Genomic DNA, 17,057 nt, shown 5'->3' with positions numbered 1-17,057 from the left:
AAATACAATATACAATACAATTAAATTGTTTAAAACAGGATTGTACGATCTTTTTGTTTGAGGGGCCTGATTTCAACTTTTTTTCCTCACTCCAGGGGCCGATGAACAAATTTTGGCAAGATAAGGTTTGGCATAACATTAAACATGAATCAATGTCTAAGCAATAAATTGATCATTTTAAAAAAGATTAATTAATAAAAGTGATCATCAAGCAGCAGAGCTAACCAATAAAACCTTCTTTGTCCTTTCACTCAAGAAGCAGAGCTGGAGAGACAGACTAGGCCCCAAATACAAGTCACCAGGAAAGGGCAGGGGACTGCGGCTGAGCCAAGGAGTTTGGTTTAACGAACTCTGACCTCGTTTTTAACTCTGGTGGCACACACTGTGCTGGCCTCGGTGGAATTTATACGAAAGTGGGGGTCAGAAATGGATTATTTCAGCTTGGGTTTTCCTTCTCTCCTGGCCTGCTTTGTGGATAGATTTTTGGGGAGGGAGATGGGGGGGGGGAAGGACTTCTGTATGTGTCCAGCTCACTTCCTGTCTTAGGGTTCTAGCTTTCACCCACCCACACACAGACTCACTCACTTCTCACCGGGGCCTGGGGGGGTTTGGAGATTTTACCGCTGAGGAGGCATTTGGTATGGCTGCGATGTTGCCAAGACAAGCTTCCTCACTCCGCCCTGTTGGAGATTTCAACTGCCCCAGGCAGGGGGCCAGGCAGGCAGTGTTGTTGCAACTCTGCTGTTCCTCATGGCTTCCCCACCCCACTTTGCCATCTTGACCACTGCGCTCCTTTAGGGGGACAGTGCCTGCCATGGAAGGCGAGAGCGCACGCAGTCAAAGGCAGAGGGCACATGCTGTGGGAAAAAAACAGATGCCACTCACCTTCATACTGCTTGCTGCTCCTCCAATCAGACTGTTTCTCCCCCGGATTTGTTGCTGATAGGCTCACCGTGAACGAATCAGCAAACACGGGAGAGACACAGCCTGGAGGATTGGAGGAGCAACTCCGTGCAGATCCTTCATTAAACTTACCTGTATTTTGAACAGTGAGTCCATGGGCCAGATAGAGACTAGGTGGGCTGAACTGTGGTCCGCAAGCCATACACTGGACAAGCCTTGTTTAAAAAGATTACAGTACTCCCCTCAGTACAGTACTTTTAAATTGAACAGGCTCCATCTAGTGACAGAAGCTGGTCGTACGAACATACGTACATTCAAACTAGGAACAGAAGTAGGCCACCCAGCCCTTCAAGCCAGCTCCGCCATTCAATAAGATCATGACTGATCTGACTGTAACCTCCCACCTACCACTTGTGTGTTCTGACCAAAAGGGTTTGTTGGGGGAATGCTTTGTAAGACTGTTTTAACTGTGTAATTTTAATCTTGTGTGTTTAAGGTTTTTTTCCTTCTTGTTAATAAATCTTTTAATTTTAAAATCCTGTAAATATTACTGGGATTCTGTGCTTCTGGGATCAGTAGTTATCCTCTCATTTTCAAAATATAAAAAAAAGTTACGATCAGTAAGACAAGTTTCCATCTGGGATTTGGCTTGCTCAGCGAATAACATCAGCTGCGGTCATAACACATTGTATAATCTATATACAGAGCAGTATCTGTGCTCGGTACTTAAAATCAAGTTTATTTATATCTCAAAATGTATGTATGCATTCATATGTCAGAGTAGGCTAATTAAATGTATCCATCCTGTTCTCTCTCAATACACACAATATAATTATATGTAAATATAAATCAATTTAGAACTTTAATGGAACGAACAGATACAAGTATATATACTTTACAAAATAACTGCCTTTATTTGGATAAATATGGTTGTTTTTCAGGCTGGAGGGGAGTATATAGTGGGTGGTGATGGAAATCACTGCTCTTTATGATATCCATTGATCATCTACATTTGGGTACAATTTCAAAGTCTGCCGATGGCATGAAACTTAGAAATGTAGTAAGCAATGTGGAGGATAGTACGAGACTTCAGGAGGAGATAGGCAGACCGGTGAAATAAGCAGGCATATAACAGATGATAGAGATATCTTTAAGTAAGAAAAATGAGAAGAGACAATATAAACTAAATGGTACAATTTTAAAGGGAGTATATTGACAGAAAGACCTGGGTGTGTATATGCACAAATCTTTGAAGGTGGCAGGAGAAGTTGTGAAGGCGGTTAAAAAAAAACATACAAGATTTATAAACAGAGGCATAGAGAGAGCAAAAGCAAGAAAGTTTATGCTAAACTTTTATAAATTACTGGTTAGGCTTCAGCTGAGTACTGTGATAGCAAGACCTTGGAGAGTGTAGAGAGGTGATTTACTAGGATGGTACCAGGGATGAGGACATTAATGTGGAGAGACTGGAGAAGTTGGCATTGTTCTCCTTGGAGCAGAGAGGTTAAGAAGAGATTTATTAGAGGTGCTCAAAATTATGCAGGGAAATAAAGAGTAAACAAGGAGAGTCTATTCCAGTGACAGAGGGATTGGTAACCAGAAGGCAGAACACAGATTTGGGGTAATTGGCACAACAGCCAGAGATGACATGTGGAAATATTTCTTTTTAAAAACAACCAACGAGTTGTTTAGATCTGGAATCACTGCCTGAAAAAGTAGTGAATACAGATTCAATAGTAACTTTCAAAAGGGATACTGATTGAAGGGGGAGATTTGCAGAGCTTTGGGGAAGGGTAGAGGTGTGGAACTAATTGGATTGCTCTTTCAAAGAGCCAGAACAGCTGGAATGGGCCAAATGAATACAAGAACACAAGTAGCAGGAGCAGGCTATACAACCCCTTGAACCTACTCAGACATTCAATAAGATCATGGCAGATGTCTTACATCAACTGCACCTTACCACTGTATCCCCATTTCCCTTAGTACCTAAATATCTATCGATCATAGTCTCAATGACTAAACATTCACAGAATTCCAAATATCGTATATACTCATGTAGAAGTCAAATTTCTGATACTTTTTTATTAAGGCCAGAAGTCGTGGGGTCAACTTTTACACGAATAATGTTTTGAAGGATTGACATAAGTTCTTGATTTGGGCCCAAAGAAGACTGTCACAAGGGAATAAAATAAAAACCAACAACATGAAAGAATTCATGTTAGTTCTCGAACATTTATTTATTTTATAACACTACAATCTATAAACATTTCATCCAACTTAGAATAAATATATACCATATTGAATTAGCTACAACACTTTACGTTGAAATCCTTCTAAATCGCTCTGAACACCATCTGAATCACTGAACCATTCATCCCAATTGCCTGGTTGCATAACATCACATGGATCTTCCTCGTCTGCAGCATCAATCAGTAGAACCAGTAATTCCAGCACCATAATTCTACAAGTAACTGCCCTGGGTACCAGTGAGCACATTTGATATTCCACACAAATTACTTTTTGACAATACTGGGACCAAGTTTATTCCATGCACCTATGGCCAACTGACACAATGTTGGTCGTGAGGGGGCTTGCTTACTTCTGCCCTTAGTATATGTGTTTTGCCTTCCAACTGAACCATGTCTTTTGGATACTGGTCTTGAGGCCACACATCCAAGGGTTGAACAACACTCATAAAACCACCAGGGAATAACTGCCACATCAGTGTTGGTTGATCTCATGTCACGAACTACATCGTCAACAATATGGGATTTGAACATATCCCAGGTGGGCAAACGATTTTCTCTATGCAGTCCTGCTGGTCTTAAATTCCACACTTCTTTGAGCCATTTCTTGCGAATGCCTTCATCCATCTAGCCTTTCTCACTAACATGGATGGCACCTCCTTTCTCAAATTTCTCGTTGGGGAGAGATTTGTGCTTGAATATCATCAATGGCTTTAATCTTGTGCCATCCGCCATACAAGATGGAACACGATGAACCACATTACCAGTCGTCTTTACAAAGGCTTTTTAAAAAACCAATCTTAGTAACAGTCTTGTTTGCTAGCATGTCGCAGTTCATCGGTGTTTCATCCATATTTCCAATGCAGGCCAATCAAAACACATTCTTTTCTCAATGTCGAATAACAAAATGGTGGAATTTGATGAGTTTGGGTGACCGACACTGTGAAATGTTTTCTGGCGGATTACTAAAACATGCCTCTTCATTAATCATGTGCATCTTCCAAACCCACGACCACTACCATTTAGAAGGACAAGGGCAGCAGATAGATGGGAACACCACCACCTTGAAGTTCCCCTCCAAGTGGCTCACCATCCTGACTTGGAAATATATCGCCATTCCTTCACTATCGCTGGGTCAAAATCCTGGAACCCCCTTCATAACAGCACTGTGGGTGTACCTACACCACATGGACTGCAGAGGTTCAAGGCGGCTGCTCACCACCACTTCTCAAGGGCAACTAGAGATGAGCAATAAATGCTGGCCCAGCCAGCGAAGCCACATCCCGTGAATGAATAATAAAACAAAAAACCACAGTGCACTACCTCAAATTCTGGAATACCATCTTCCTTTGTGTCTCCGCGTCTGATGGCACCATGGGTGATAGTATTATCGTTTTGCTGATGCTCATTAACCCATTCTGCCACTTTTACCTCGAGGCGAGGCCACTTGCTCGGCCTTCCTCTGCTGGCGCATTTATTCATCGGCATCTTTTTTAGTTTATTGGATATCTTCCTCCAGTCTTTAATTATTTTCTTGGAAACATTAAACTCTCTTGCTGCTGCACAATTATTAATCTTCTCAGCTACAACTTTTGTTTCCAATTGAGCGGCATACTTGTTATTCTTTCTCGAAGGCATTGTGATAGATCATGTGGTACACATCATTCTTGTCAATTGACTGGGAGATTGCTGCTAGAATTGGTGGAGTGAAAATCTAGAGATTGCTACCTGTATCTTTAAATTAATGAATTGTAATAATTACAAGTAATTAATAATCATAAAGCAATTTTGTCCCTGAAAAAATAGGGTCAACTTTTACAGGAGTATATGAAAAATTTAGTTTTTTCAGGTCAGGAGTCACAGGGTCAAATTTTACACAAGATTGCCTTTTACAAGTATATACAGCATTCAAATCCCTTTGAGCGAAGAAATTTCTCCTAATTTTAGCCCAAATGACCGACCCCTTATTTTGAGACTGTTCCCCAATGCCCTGACCATCCAGGGTAAACATGCTCATGGCATCTACCATGCCAAGTTAAGAATTTCAAACATTTCAGTGAGTTCACTTCATTCTTCTGAATTCAGGAATATAGGCCCATTCTACACAATGGACTCCTTCTGAGCTGTATTATTCTATGATCCTACTTATATTTAAAAAAATCAGATTTAGATATAGATGCAGTTTACATAGAGAAATAAAATTATAAGCACATGAAAATTTACAATTCCTGTATAAATTCAGGATAATATGCAGTGTTCACTTAGATTACATTTAATATCTGATTTATTGAAGTGATTATGACTGACTGGCTGCCAAGGTGGGGTGTATATGGGTGCAAACAAGCTGTTAGTGGGGTTAGTCTTGGTCTCATCTTCCAGCACTTACACCAATGAACAGCAATAATTAATCATAATTAAAAATCATTCCGAAATAATTTAATACACCAAAAGCTTCAATAAATGAATTGCATTCAAATCAATGACATCAAACTATAATTAGCATATGGTTTCCGTTTTCCAGATCTTATTCTTCCTCACTTCAATATTCTAATATACAAGACCTTCCCCTCTGTTGTCTGAATTGCTTTCTGCCCTGAATGTATAACACGGCTCGGTTAATTTCGCAATTAATAAAATTTCCCTTACATTTGTTCTCAAAAAGCTGCTTGCCTTTCTGATTTGCATTTTCTCTAATCTATTCTATTGCTCGTCTGCTCAGCTCTGTATGCTTCCAGCTGCATCTAGATTTGTGATGTTTTCATGTCCCACTCTTCCAGACTGGCCAAGCTCCTAGATATCATTACACTAAGCAAATATTAAAAACATCTGAAGAATGAGTATGCTGAATAGGGCATATTCCCAGGTTTGATTGGGTCAAAAATAGAATGGCAGCCAGTGATCCTGTGGGCGGTTTTATGAAGTTTGCAACCTGCTGGGAGATGGTAGCCTAATCGTTCAACATTGACAAGAATACTGATTAAGTTAAAAAGGAGCAAAACTGAATTCCCCTGGGATCCTCCCTAGAACAAAGCTCAATGGATGAATTTCTAACAGAAGGTAGCAATTTTGTGGGTATTTTTTCTGAACTGTTTAATTGTGTTTATTCATTTTGTTCCTTTCCAGTGTGCATCGACAGTTAGGTGACAAACCAACATCGCTCAAACAGCTGGCAAATTAGATTTAGTGATTTCACTGGGTCCTTTTGTGGTTGCAGCTGCTGGTTGAATGCTGACTTATTCATATACTTTACTGCATCCAAGTGCATGTGAAAACAGAGTGATCTTTATTCAAAAAAAAAGTGATGTGATTTTTAAACTAATGACACATTTAAGCAGCAGTGTCATAGCATATTTATTGTAGTCAAACATCCCAAGCCACTTCACAGCAGCATTAAATCTGACATTTGCAACAGTTAAAACAAATGGAATAAAAACTAACAAAGACTACCTAGTCAAGTGCATAAGATTGTTTTTTTAAGAAAAGCACAAAGCTAGAATTACAGGTTGCAAATCAGCATGGTTTGTTTAACAGTTGACTGCTTGTGATTTATCAAAGAAAGATTTCAGCCACTGATGATCAGTTTACACCTTATGGGTATTTTTCACATCCTGGAGATTGAGCTGCAACACCCTATGGATATGTGCTAAATGCGAGACTTAAAATTACACAAATGGAAGTCAGAAGTTTTCAAGTCAAATTTGTAGTACTCCCATAAAATTCAAACGAACCACAGACATGGAATAACTTATGCCTGGGGCTGATTACAAGCTGCATTGTAGTTGAGGAATTCAAATGGTTTATATATATAGAACAATAAATACTGTGAATTATTGCAAAACAGTAATTAACTGAAGTATTCAGGTAACATCAAACAGAATCAAACAGAAAAGCAGAATTTCAGCTGTTGAATTTTAACTACAAGCTATAATTACAAGCTTGTAATTAAATATTTTACTGAGTTGTCTGGATAATCTTGTTAGCTTTTGGTCCATTTGTTTTATCTGTTGTGAATGTTAACAGCCAAAATATTCCACACAGTTAATGTATAGCGATGTCCGCATAGGGCTGATAAAATCATCACAAGCAACAGTTAAACTATAGATTACAAGATAAAATAATTATCGGGTATTACTTTTCTTTAACCCATTATCAGCCATTCACCACATTGTCCAAAAGGTGGGGCCAGTTTAGGTCTGCAGATGACCACCACTGTTAAAGCCAAACACTAGCTGCAGATGGAGGTCGGCTTTGACTAAATACCATTTCAGAATACTGTACTTTTGTCCAGTGGTACAAATGAGTCAAGCAAATGGAAACAGGCTTTGAACAAGCTAGGGGGACTCAACTAGCAAAAGATTAGTACTAGTAATTTGTCATCAGCTGCAATAACAGGAACACATTCAAGAGACACCACTTCAAAAGCATGTACACTTGACTGCATTTTTGACAGAAGAACTATGCAGATTTTTTCTACACCCCCAAGACTACAGAAATATAAGTCAGACAAGTTTTTTTTTACCTTTCTGTCTGTGGCTGTCATCCAGGCAATTGGAATCTCCATATAAGACAATCCGCCCACCACCATCAGATGGTGTCTGGTACAATCCAAGAATAGGAACATTTTTAACGACAGTTGTCTCTTGTTTTAAAACTTCGAGCCCTGCAAGACACGAGGCCAAGATTGAGATTTTGCTGACTTGAAAGTGGCAAATTCTTTAAAAATGAGTGAAACAAAACCTGTACATTCCACTTAATATAAAAAAACTGGGTAGTGACAATAGCACGAGCCAACTTACAACTAACCAGAAAACTATAAGTAAATTAAAATCAATTTCAAAATCAAGGAAAATGCCCAATGTAGTTTTTGGAGCAATTTTACTCTCTTCACCTGCAAGAAAATCAGAGAGGGAGCAGTTATGCCAATCTACAGCAGAGAAACAGCAGAATTCTAATTCATTATAAATCCTAGAAATGTTAGTTCAACACTAGGATGTGAAGGCATTAGAAAGGGTGCACAAAAGATTTGTGAGAATGGTTCTAAGGATGAGGAACTTCAGTTACATTGAAAAATTGAAGTTGGGACTGTTCTCCTTGCAACAGAGATGGTGGAGAGGAGATCTGATAGAGGTACTCAAATTTTTGAGGAGTCGGAACAGAGTACATAGGGAGAAACTATTCCTATTTATGGAAGGATTGAGAACCAAAAGCTAATTGGAAAAAGAAGCAATGGTGATAGGAGGAAACACTTCCATGCAGGGAGTAGTTGAGAATGTAGTACCTGAGTGTTTGGTGAGGGAGGGGTCATTTGAGGCTTTCAAAAGGTAATTAGATCATAATCTGAAAAAGGAAAAATTTGCAGGGCTACAGGGAAAAGGCAAGGGAGTGCACTGGATGAATTTCTCCATCAGAGGACCAGCACAGACACAATGGGCCAAATGACCTCCTTCTGTGCTATAACCATGCCAGGATTCTATTCTATGATTAGTTGGGAACTTACATCCATTATGTCTTGCTACACATAGGACAAGTATTAATCCTTGCACTTTAACCAGCCCCTCTATATATTTGCAACCCGTCCATCTATAACACAGCTTTTGAGAATTACACAAAAGCAATGCAAGTAAAAGCAAGGGATTTTTCATACACATTCTACTTCATAAATTGAGCAATAATAATGCATGTTTGATCGAGGGCCTCCTGTAATCTAACCACACAAGATAATAGACAAGGTGACTGAGCAAAAAGAAGTGAACTTTTAAACGTTAAATGTCTGAACAAAGGACCATTCACTTGCAACAAAATCCTACTGTGACAAGTCCTCCATTTGGTTTATTTTGGATATAATTTCTCTAGCATTGATTTACTGATTACATTTCCTGGCAAAGTGAAAGCAGAACAAGTAAGCAGTGCCTTAAGGGTAGTTGCTTTCATTTCAAATTAATCTGACTCATTGTTAAACTGAGTGCCAGAATGGCTGGATTGGGGCTTACTCAAATGTCAATGAAAAAACAAGTTTTTTTTTTCTTTGGGTCTCTTGACATGCTGAACGCATGCATGTCCACATGTCCCTTCATAGTGCTGCTAAAAAATCCCACTTGAGAAATAATTACACAGTCATGAGAACCAAAATAAGCAGAGCTTAATCATTTATGCCAATCATAATACACAGCAACAGCTTGATTGCATCTGTTACATGGTTTGTTTGCTCCCTGGAAGCAGGAATGTATTAAGCACATGATTCGTTTCAATCTCTTCCGTCCTTTACAAGCTTCAGTTCATCGAAAACTCCACAATAGATACAATAACCCCTCCCCCACCGCTCAAGGTCTCCCGTTTGGAGCCTGATACCTGCTGAAACAGAAAGTGTCATTCTTGTCATTTTGGTCAGCTCTGAGTTTTCATCCTTACTTCACATCTGGTTGTCAAGATTGCATTTTTTTTCACCTCTGGAATATTATGCACTTGCGTGTCATACAACCAAATGAACATATGAGTTAGGAGCAGTCTGCCATTCTACCCTTCGAGGCTGCTCCGCCATTCAATAAGATCATGGCGGACCTGATTGTGGCCTCAACTCCACATTCCACTTACCCCCAATAATCTTCGACTCCCTTGTTAGTCAAGGATCTATCCACCTTTGCCTTAAAAATATTCACTGACACTGCCTCCGCCTCTGTCTGGGGAAGAGAGTTTCAACAATTCATGACCCTCAGAAAAAATTTCTTCTCATCTCGGTCTTTTGAAGGCCCCCCCATTTTTAAACTGGGTCCTGTTACAGGCTGAGATGGGAGGGATGTGCAGTTAATTCTAGCCCCACTCCTCCACAAGTCGTAACAATAGTTTAAATGTTTAATTCACCCACAGAACTGTTTATCTTTGGTATTGTTATTCCAGCATAAAAAGACTCTAACGAGGCTTCTTTCAGTAAACACAAAAAAAAAGTTATTTTAAAACAAACTACTTTAAAAGAAATTTAATAAACTGGTTAACATATAAGTTGTAGTTTAGAAGTGTAACAATTTTCCCCTTCCTAAAAAAACAGATATTCTAACCTCCATACACACAAGACAAAGACAAAACAGGACAAAACAATTTCCTGCAGAGGCTGGAGGATGAGAACGTTTCTTTTTAAAAAGGATAAAATTAGATAAGATCTTGACGCTGTTGATCTAACAGAACTCTGGTCACAATAGGTTTGCAAGTTCCTTCAGGCAGATTTTTTTGGTGAAAGTTTCCTTGATGACTCTTACTTTTCACAACTTTGCAGACTTTCAAAAAAAACCAGATGATTTATTCTGATGAGATGTTTCTGAGGAAAGTTTAAAACAAACGTGGGGCAGAAAGAGGGAAAGAGAGTGTCTTTTCTTGCAGTCTGCTTCTAAGGCACACCCACAATCAGTCATTAAAACTCTCAGGCAGACTAAGATGTTCAGAGAATACTTCTCTCCAGCCAGGTGTTTTTCACTAACCAGCAAGAGTCTTTAGCCTGGCAACAGCAGTTCTTTGTTACCTTAGATATACAAAATTTCCCTTCCCTTCTCAGGTGTTCCCCGCTGGACATTTATCTTAAGCCGTGGTTTCTTGAAGAATGGCATATTCACAGCCCAAATTAATATTGCAAACTTTAAAAAGTAACTCAGGAGGGAGGATGTCCAAAATTCAATGTCCTTCAAATTTTCCAAAACCGGAATCCTCACAGTCCCCTAGTTCTAGTCTCTCCCACAAGGGGGAGCATCCTTTCAGCATTCACCCCATCAAGTTCCCTCAGGATCTCATATGTTTCAATAAGATCACCTCTCATTCTTCTAAATGCCAATAGATACAGGCCCAAACTGTCCAGCCTGTCTTTATAAGATAACTCCCCACCATGCCAGGTCGAGTGAACCTTCTCTGAACTGCTTCTAACACATATATATCCTTTCCTAAATAAGGAGACCAAAACTGTATACGGTACTGAAGCAAAAACAGAAAATGCTGGAAAAACTCAAGTCTAACAGTATCTGTGGTGAGAAAAACAGAGTTAACGTTTCGAGTCCAAATGACTTCTTCAGAGCTAAAGAGAAGTAAAAATGTGATAACATTTATACTATTTAAGGGGGGTGGAGCAGGTGAAGCTGGATAGAAGGCCAGCGATAGGTGGGTGCAAAATAGAGATTGCCAATGATGTCATGAACAAAAGGACAAAGGGGTGTTAATGGTAGTGGTACAAGCTAAAGGTGGCGCTGTTTGTGGCACTAAGGTAAGAAAGTGTTTTTTCTCAGGCTTTACACTGAAATTATTAAATTACTGGGTCAGTTTTTGGTTATTGTGCCTGAACCAAAAATATATCACTCAGACTAACTGTCAGTGCACTCAATGTGATTTTTTTCAAAAACCAATCTGCAGCTGACAACTCGATATTTCCTATGATGCCCAGCTTTTCTGGGGCCCTTGACTGCCCAGCTGCTTCCCCTCTCCCCTGAATCCCTCAAAGGCAGAGCAGCACCTTATTGTGTGTCAGGGGTAATGTAACTCTCAGTTAACTGGCATTTTTGATTAATCGGCACCACCCATTCCCTGAGCATGCCAGATAAAGATTCTAAACAAAAACAGAATTACCTGGAAAAACTCAGCAGGTCTGGCAGCATCGGCGGAGAAGAAAAGAGTTGACGTTTCGAGTCCTCACGACCCTTCAGCAGAACATGAGGACTCGAAACGTCAACTCTTTTCTTCTCCGCCGATGCTGCCAGACCTGCTGAGTTTTTCCAGGTAATTCTGCTTTTGTTTTGGATTTCCAGCATCCGTAGTAGTTTTTTGTTTAGATAAAGATTCTACTTAGCTGTAAATAACATGTTATCTCCGCCACTGTTCCCTTCTGCTCTTGTCTTCTAGTCTTTCACTCTATGAAGTAGTCTAGACAGTGATTGTTGGCAGAGAAATGAAATCAGACAAGGGACTAACAAAATCAATGACTGGACATATTAATTTCCAGCAGGGGGCCAATGGATATGGATCGGGAACAGGAAGACGCAATATTCAGGCTAAATGTCACACCCACTAGCTAAGATCACAAAACACAGTAGCAATTGACAAAGAGGTCTCCCTGATCAGAATGACTCATAGCCACACCACAGAGTGCTCTTCCAACTGAACCATCAGATCCCTGAATGATGGTTAACATACCCCAAACTGCCTGCTAGTAGTTTAATCAGAAAGTATGAACTAAGCCCAATTTTAGTCAAACACTTTATTAGTCCCAAGTCCCAATTATTTTTCATAACTAACAAGTAACAAAATCTGATAATAGAACAAGCCAACAATTTACTCATGGAACTCTTCTAGGACTAAATTCACTGGGGGCTAAATTCAATAGCCCCTAAAACAGGCGCAGGAATCACAATACATTGTAGGCAGCACATCTACTTTGCGCTGCCTGCTCATTTCAATGACTGCTGCATCCTGCCATGTTGTTGATTGGTTTGATCCATCAGCTGGGGACAAAATCGTAATTTGAAACACCAGCTAAAGATACCCTGCATTGCTTAAAACAAGACTGTACCTATAAAAGGACAGGCTATTGTGGCTGGAGCAGGTGCTGGCAGTCATGCATGAGGTGATTTTGATTTGCGATACAGTGAAGAGGGGTACAACTTGATATAACACGGGTTCCAAGGTTTTCGGACATTGCACTGGAGACCTTGGTGGAGGAGGTGGGAAGTAATAGAGATGTGCTGAATCTGCAGAGGTCCAGGCGGTCCTCCAGACACATGCTTAGAAAGCAGTGGGAGCAGGTAGCTAAAGGGGGGTCAATGTTAGGAGTCAGGCCCTGAGAACCTGGAAACAGGGTTACAACAAGTTAAATGACCTTCCATGAATGGGCAAGGCCACTGAATGCAACTTCAAATTCCTCATCTTACAAACTAGCCTAATACACTGTTCAACTCACTACATCCTCATTCACCTACCCTATCTCTACCAATCAGAACTCAGGCCACCCATTTGTGTGCTTAGCACCACTGCAATGCTCACTCCCACATCTCACAGGCTGCACACACTGCTGCCTATTCAATAATGACAATCAAACAGATGGCATGACACTCAGACACATGTCCCTCTCTCTTGCAAGACAAGGTGGTGCCCAACCAAAGACAGCAGGAGTTAATTGTAGGAGGACAAGCATGCCTGCATGCCCTAACCTCCATGTAGGAGGCTGCTGGCCATTGTTGAGACCATATTTGATGCTATCAAACCTAATTCTTCTCCATTTCCACACACACACATTCAATGCTATAGCCATGCATCTCCTACTATTTCTCAATCCCCTCCCTGCACCACAACTTTAACATTTTGTGCCTTGACCAGGCAATGGAGAAACAGCAAGAGAGTGATAAAGGTCACATACTATAAATTGATTTCACATTCACAGCCATCAACTCAGGTACTGACATTACATGTAATTTAAAGGATAGCACAGAACCAGGATCTACATGCAGCGGGGTACCGGGCGCAAGGACAGCACAGGTGTCAACAAGCTGCAGGGCACTGCTGCAAGGGACACAGGTGAGCAATTCGATGGAGAAGCCTGCAGAAGAGTGTGCACAACAAAATACTTGATGCATGGGGAAGCCTGCCAGAAAGCCTGGGGTTAATGTCAAGGAGCACAGAGGAGACTGGCACCAACTTGACACAGGGCTTTGTGCTGAGCCAACCCTTTCCAGCATGGAAATGATGGCCAACTCTGTTTACACACTTGCAGACCCAACAACAATGCACAATCTGATAGCCAATATCAGGGCTTTCAATGCAGCACAAGGAGCCATCCAATATTGAGAGTTGCAATAGAAACTCAAACTGCTGCCACTGAACATGTATTAGTAGTGTGCAAAAGGAATTGCAAGGTGTCACAGCAGTGCAACAACATACAATTAAGATTCCTCAGACGCTGCTCTGAACAACTGGTTGAAGCACAAACCTCCTGTTCTCTCTCAGGAAGACAGCATGCATCCTCCCAGCTCTGTCACTCCACCAGCGTCATTGCTGTTGCCTTGTAAACCAGCCAGCCCAGACTCTGCCACCCTTACCAATATGGCACAGTCTGCAGTTGCATGTTTTAGGCCCAGAGCTGCTCAAGGCCACCTTCAAAGGCCATCTGCAGTCCCTTCCTCTGAAAGTCCACCAGTCATGCTGCAGCCAATGGCGTAACACTAAGCAGGACCACTGGACAGGCTGATTAAATGGAAGAGAGGTACCACAAGAATGCACAAGGGAGGTTTTGTATGCAACATGACATGATTTAGTTTATAAATTTGGTTTCAAGTGTTTATTTTATAGTGGCTTTTATTTCTGCATTGTGGCCAAGCAGACACTGATGGCCAGTGACAGAGGAAAGATAAGGGGTGGAACTTAGTTTGTGTGACAGGAGATTCCCATCCCACCCTCCCCCTCCAAATCAGTTGCAGAATTGTTGGGAGCCCCACATTACTCATCTTCAGGAGGCCCAATGCTCTTTACGTGCAGCCAGGCACTTAAATGGACAGTGTCAGATCTCCCTTGCGATCAAGCCTCCTGTCGGCCAGAAGTCCTGCCCCTGACAGCTACCAGCCAGTGGCCAGCAGCTCTCCAGTACCTCAGCGCCACTGGGAGTGGTGGCTATGTTGGTAATGCAGACGACTTCAAACAGGGATCAGCACTGAATCTTTGGGGACAGGCAAGAGGGGGAGAATGTGGGTTGCAGGGAGGGGGCTGCCAGCAGGTGGGGAAGAGTGCAGGTTCATATGCAAAGGCAGGATGTGGTTTAAAGGTCTCCCCGATGCCAGGTCTCTCGAATGGGTATCAGTGTCTGTCAACCCTGCAAGAAGAGAGTAAAATACAGTGGCTAAATTATAGTTCCTACCTTGATCCTTTAGAGTTTGAGCAAGAACAAGACCATCCTCAGGAAATTTCGCAATACTGCTCCCTGAAGCATAGTACACTGAAAGGAAAGTAGAAGCATTTTGCTTTTATTTCAGAATATTTCTGTAAACCATACTGTGAATTTCCATATAAAGCAGCTTTTGGACTGAAAATAAAAATGCTCATCCTATACTAGGATGTGCTGACAAATATAGGACAATATTTCAAGCACTAGCCTGAATGTTATGCTAAACATGTATCAAACCTGGGTTAGGCCGAGTGAGTACTGCGTGCAGTTCTGGTTGCCATATTATAAACAGGATATGAGGCACTGGGGAAGGTGCAGAGAAGATTTACAAGGATTATACTAAAAATGCATGGGTATACATATCAGGAAAGGACTGACAGGTGGAGTCCCTTTTGATAAAAGGCAGCTGAGGGCTGGCCAAATAGAGGTCTTAGCCCAGGAGGAGGCCATTCAGCCCATCAAGTTCTTTTGAAGAGTCCAGTCAGTCCTAACACATCCACAGCGCCCCCCCACTCTTTCCCTATAAATCTTTCTTCTCATAATATTCATCCAATTTCCTTTTGAACATCAATTTGAAAGTGTTTCCATCACAATACCAGGGAAGGACCAAATTCCAAATCCTAACCGTTTCTCGTGTAAAAGTTTTTCTTCACTGCTGGTTCTTTTGCCAATCAACTTGAATGAAGTTAAATCTGAGTCACCTGATTATTGATTTTTCATCCACTGGAAGCAGTTTCTACTTATTCTGTCTAAACCCTTCATTATTTTATACGCCTCCATCAAATCCCCTCAGGGTTCTTGGCTCTGAAGAGAACAACCCCAGCTTCTCTGTAATCCCTCAGACCTGCAGCCACTCTAGTAAATCTCTTCTGAACCCTAAACAAAGCCTTCACAACCTTTGGGTACCCAGAATTGGGAACCAGAGCCAAAGTGGGGTTGAACTGTTTTATATAGGTTCAGCAAAACATCTCAGCTTTTGTACTTTATGCCTCAATTTATAAAGCCCATCGGAAGCTCAGGTTTTAGTATGATATACTTTACAACCACGGCTTTGTCAGGCAATTACAGACAACTTGGTCATTCATATTATGCAATCATCTCTGCTTCTTTGAGCCTGGCCCTATGCAATATCTGGATAGTGACATGCAAAAGACTTGAATCTCAAGCATCGCTAGCAACAACCCCTATTTACAAATGAAAAAATCTTTTTGATTGGCACATTACTCCTGGTTTCAGTTCCAAGTTTAAACATGGCAAAACCTTTCAGTAAATTAGCACCAACCAATTCACCTGCAATAATATGCTATTTCTATCCACACAAATGGGCTTTGTTGACAGAAAAATTACACTTTACATTGAGTGATAAATATTTTTTCATTTTAAATTTAAATTCACCACACTCACTAAAGCCCAGCATGGAGCATATAATAGGAGAGCACAATGCTGCAGATGTTGGAAATCTGAAATATAAACAGAAAATAGAGGAAATACTCAGCAGGTCAGGCAGCATCTGTGGAGAGAGACACAGAGTCAATGTGTCAGGTTCACTATCTGCATTAGTTTTTATGAAGGGTCACTGACCTCAGTTGCCCTCCGCACAGATGCCGCCAGGTGCGCTGAGCATTTCCAACACTTACTGTTTCTTTTGGAGCAAAAATAATTCCTTTTGCTAGCCCTCCCAAAAAGCAATCAATCAGACTTCTTGTGAGGTTCTCAATCTCCTTCAGCAAGAAACCCAATAGCAACTGTCTCAGATCTGGTTTGGCACAACATTAACATGAATTTCAAAGGTATAGGGAAAACAAACAACTTGCTGAGCAAAAAAAAAAACCAAAGCAATAAATTGATAATTTAAAAAAATGAGCAATTAATAAAAATGACCATTAAAAGTGCCAAGCAGCAGAGCTAACTAATAAAATCTTTTTTTGCCTTTTCACTTAAGAAACAGAGCTAGAGGGAGACAGACTATAAGCCCCAAGTCTTGGTCATCAGGGAAGGGGAGGGGACTA

The 17,057-nt window shown here is 40.9% G+C and overlaps 1 protein-coding gene across 4 annotated transcripts in view; it reads right to left on the bottom strand.

The window, feature by feature from the left end:
* The window catches only part of mbtps1 (membrane-bound transcription factor peptidase, site 1), a 152,384-nt gene that overhangs the window by 10,148 nt on the left and 125,179 nt on the right, over nt 1–17,057 (bottom strand). For 3 of the 4 annotated variants that reach the window (XM_078544090.1, XM_078544091.1, XM_078544092.1), the window contains 2 exons: nt 15,022–15,099; nt 7,669–7,809 (listed from right to left, as the gene is read on the bottom strand). In XM_078544090.1, coding sequence (XP_078400216.1) covers nt 7,669–7,809; nt 15,022–15,099 — 219 coding nt within the window. Of the gene's footprint in view, nt 1–5,090; nt 5,743–7,668; nt 7,810–15,021; nt 15,100–17,057 lie in introns of those variants that run through there. The other variant, XM_078544093.1, reaches the window with a different exon arrangement.

Source organism: Cetorhinus maximus, chromosome 6 (assembly GCF_964194155.1).
Source record: "Cetorhinus maximus chromosome 6, sCetMax3.hap1.1, whole genome shotgun sequence".
Taxonomy (NCBI): Eukaryota; Metazoa; Chordata; class Chondrichthyes; order Lamniformes; family Cetorhinidae; genus Cetorhinus; species Cetorhinus maximus.
Note: the sequence above shows the minus strand (reverse complement) of the source record. Positions and strands in the feature narration are given on the sequence as shown.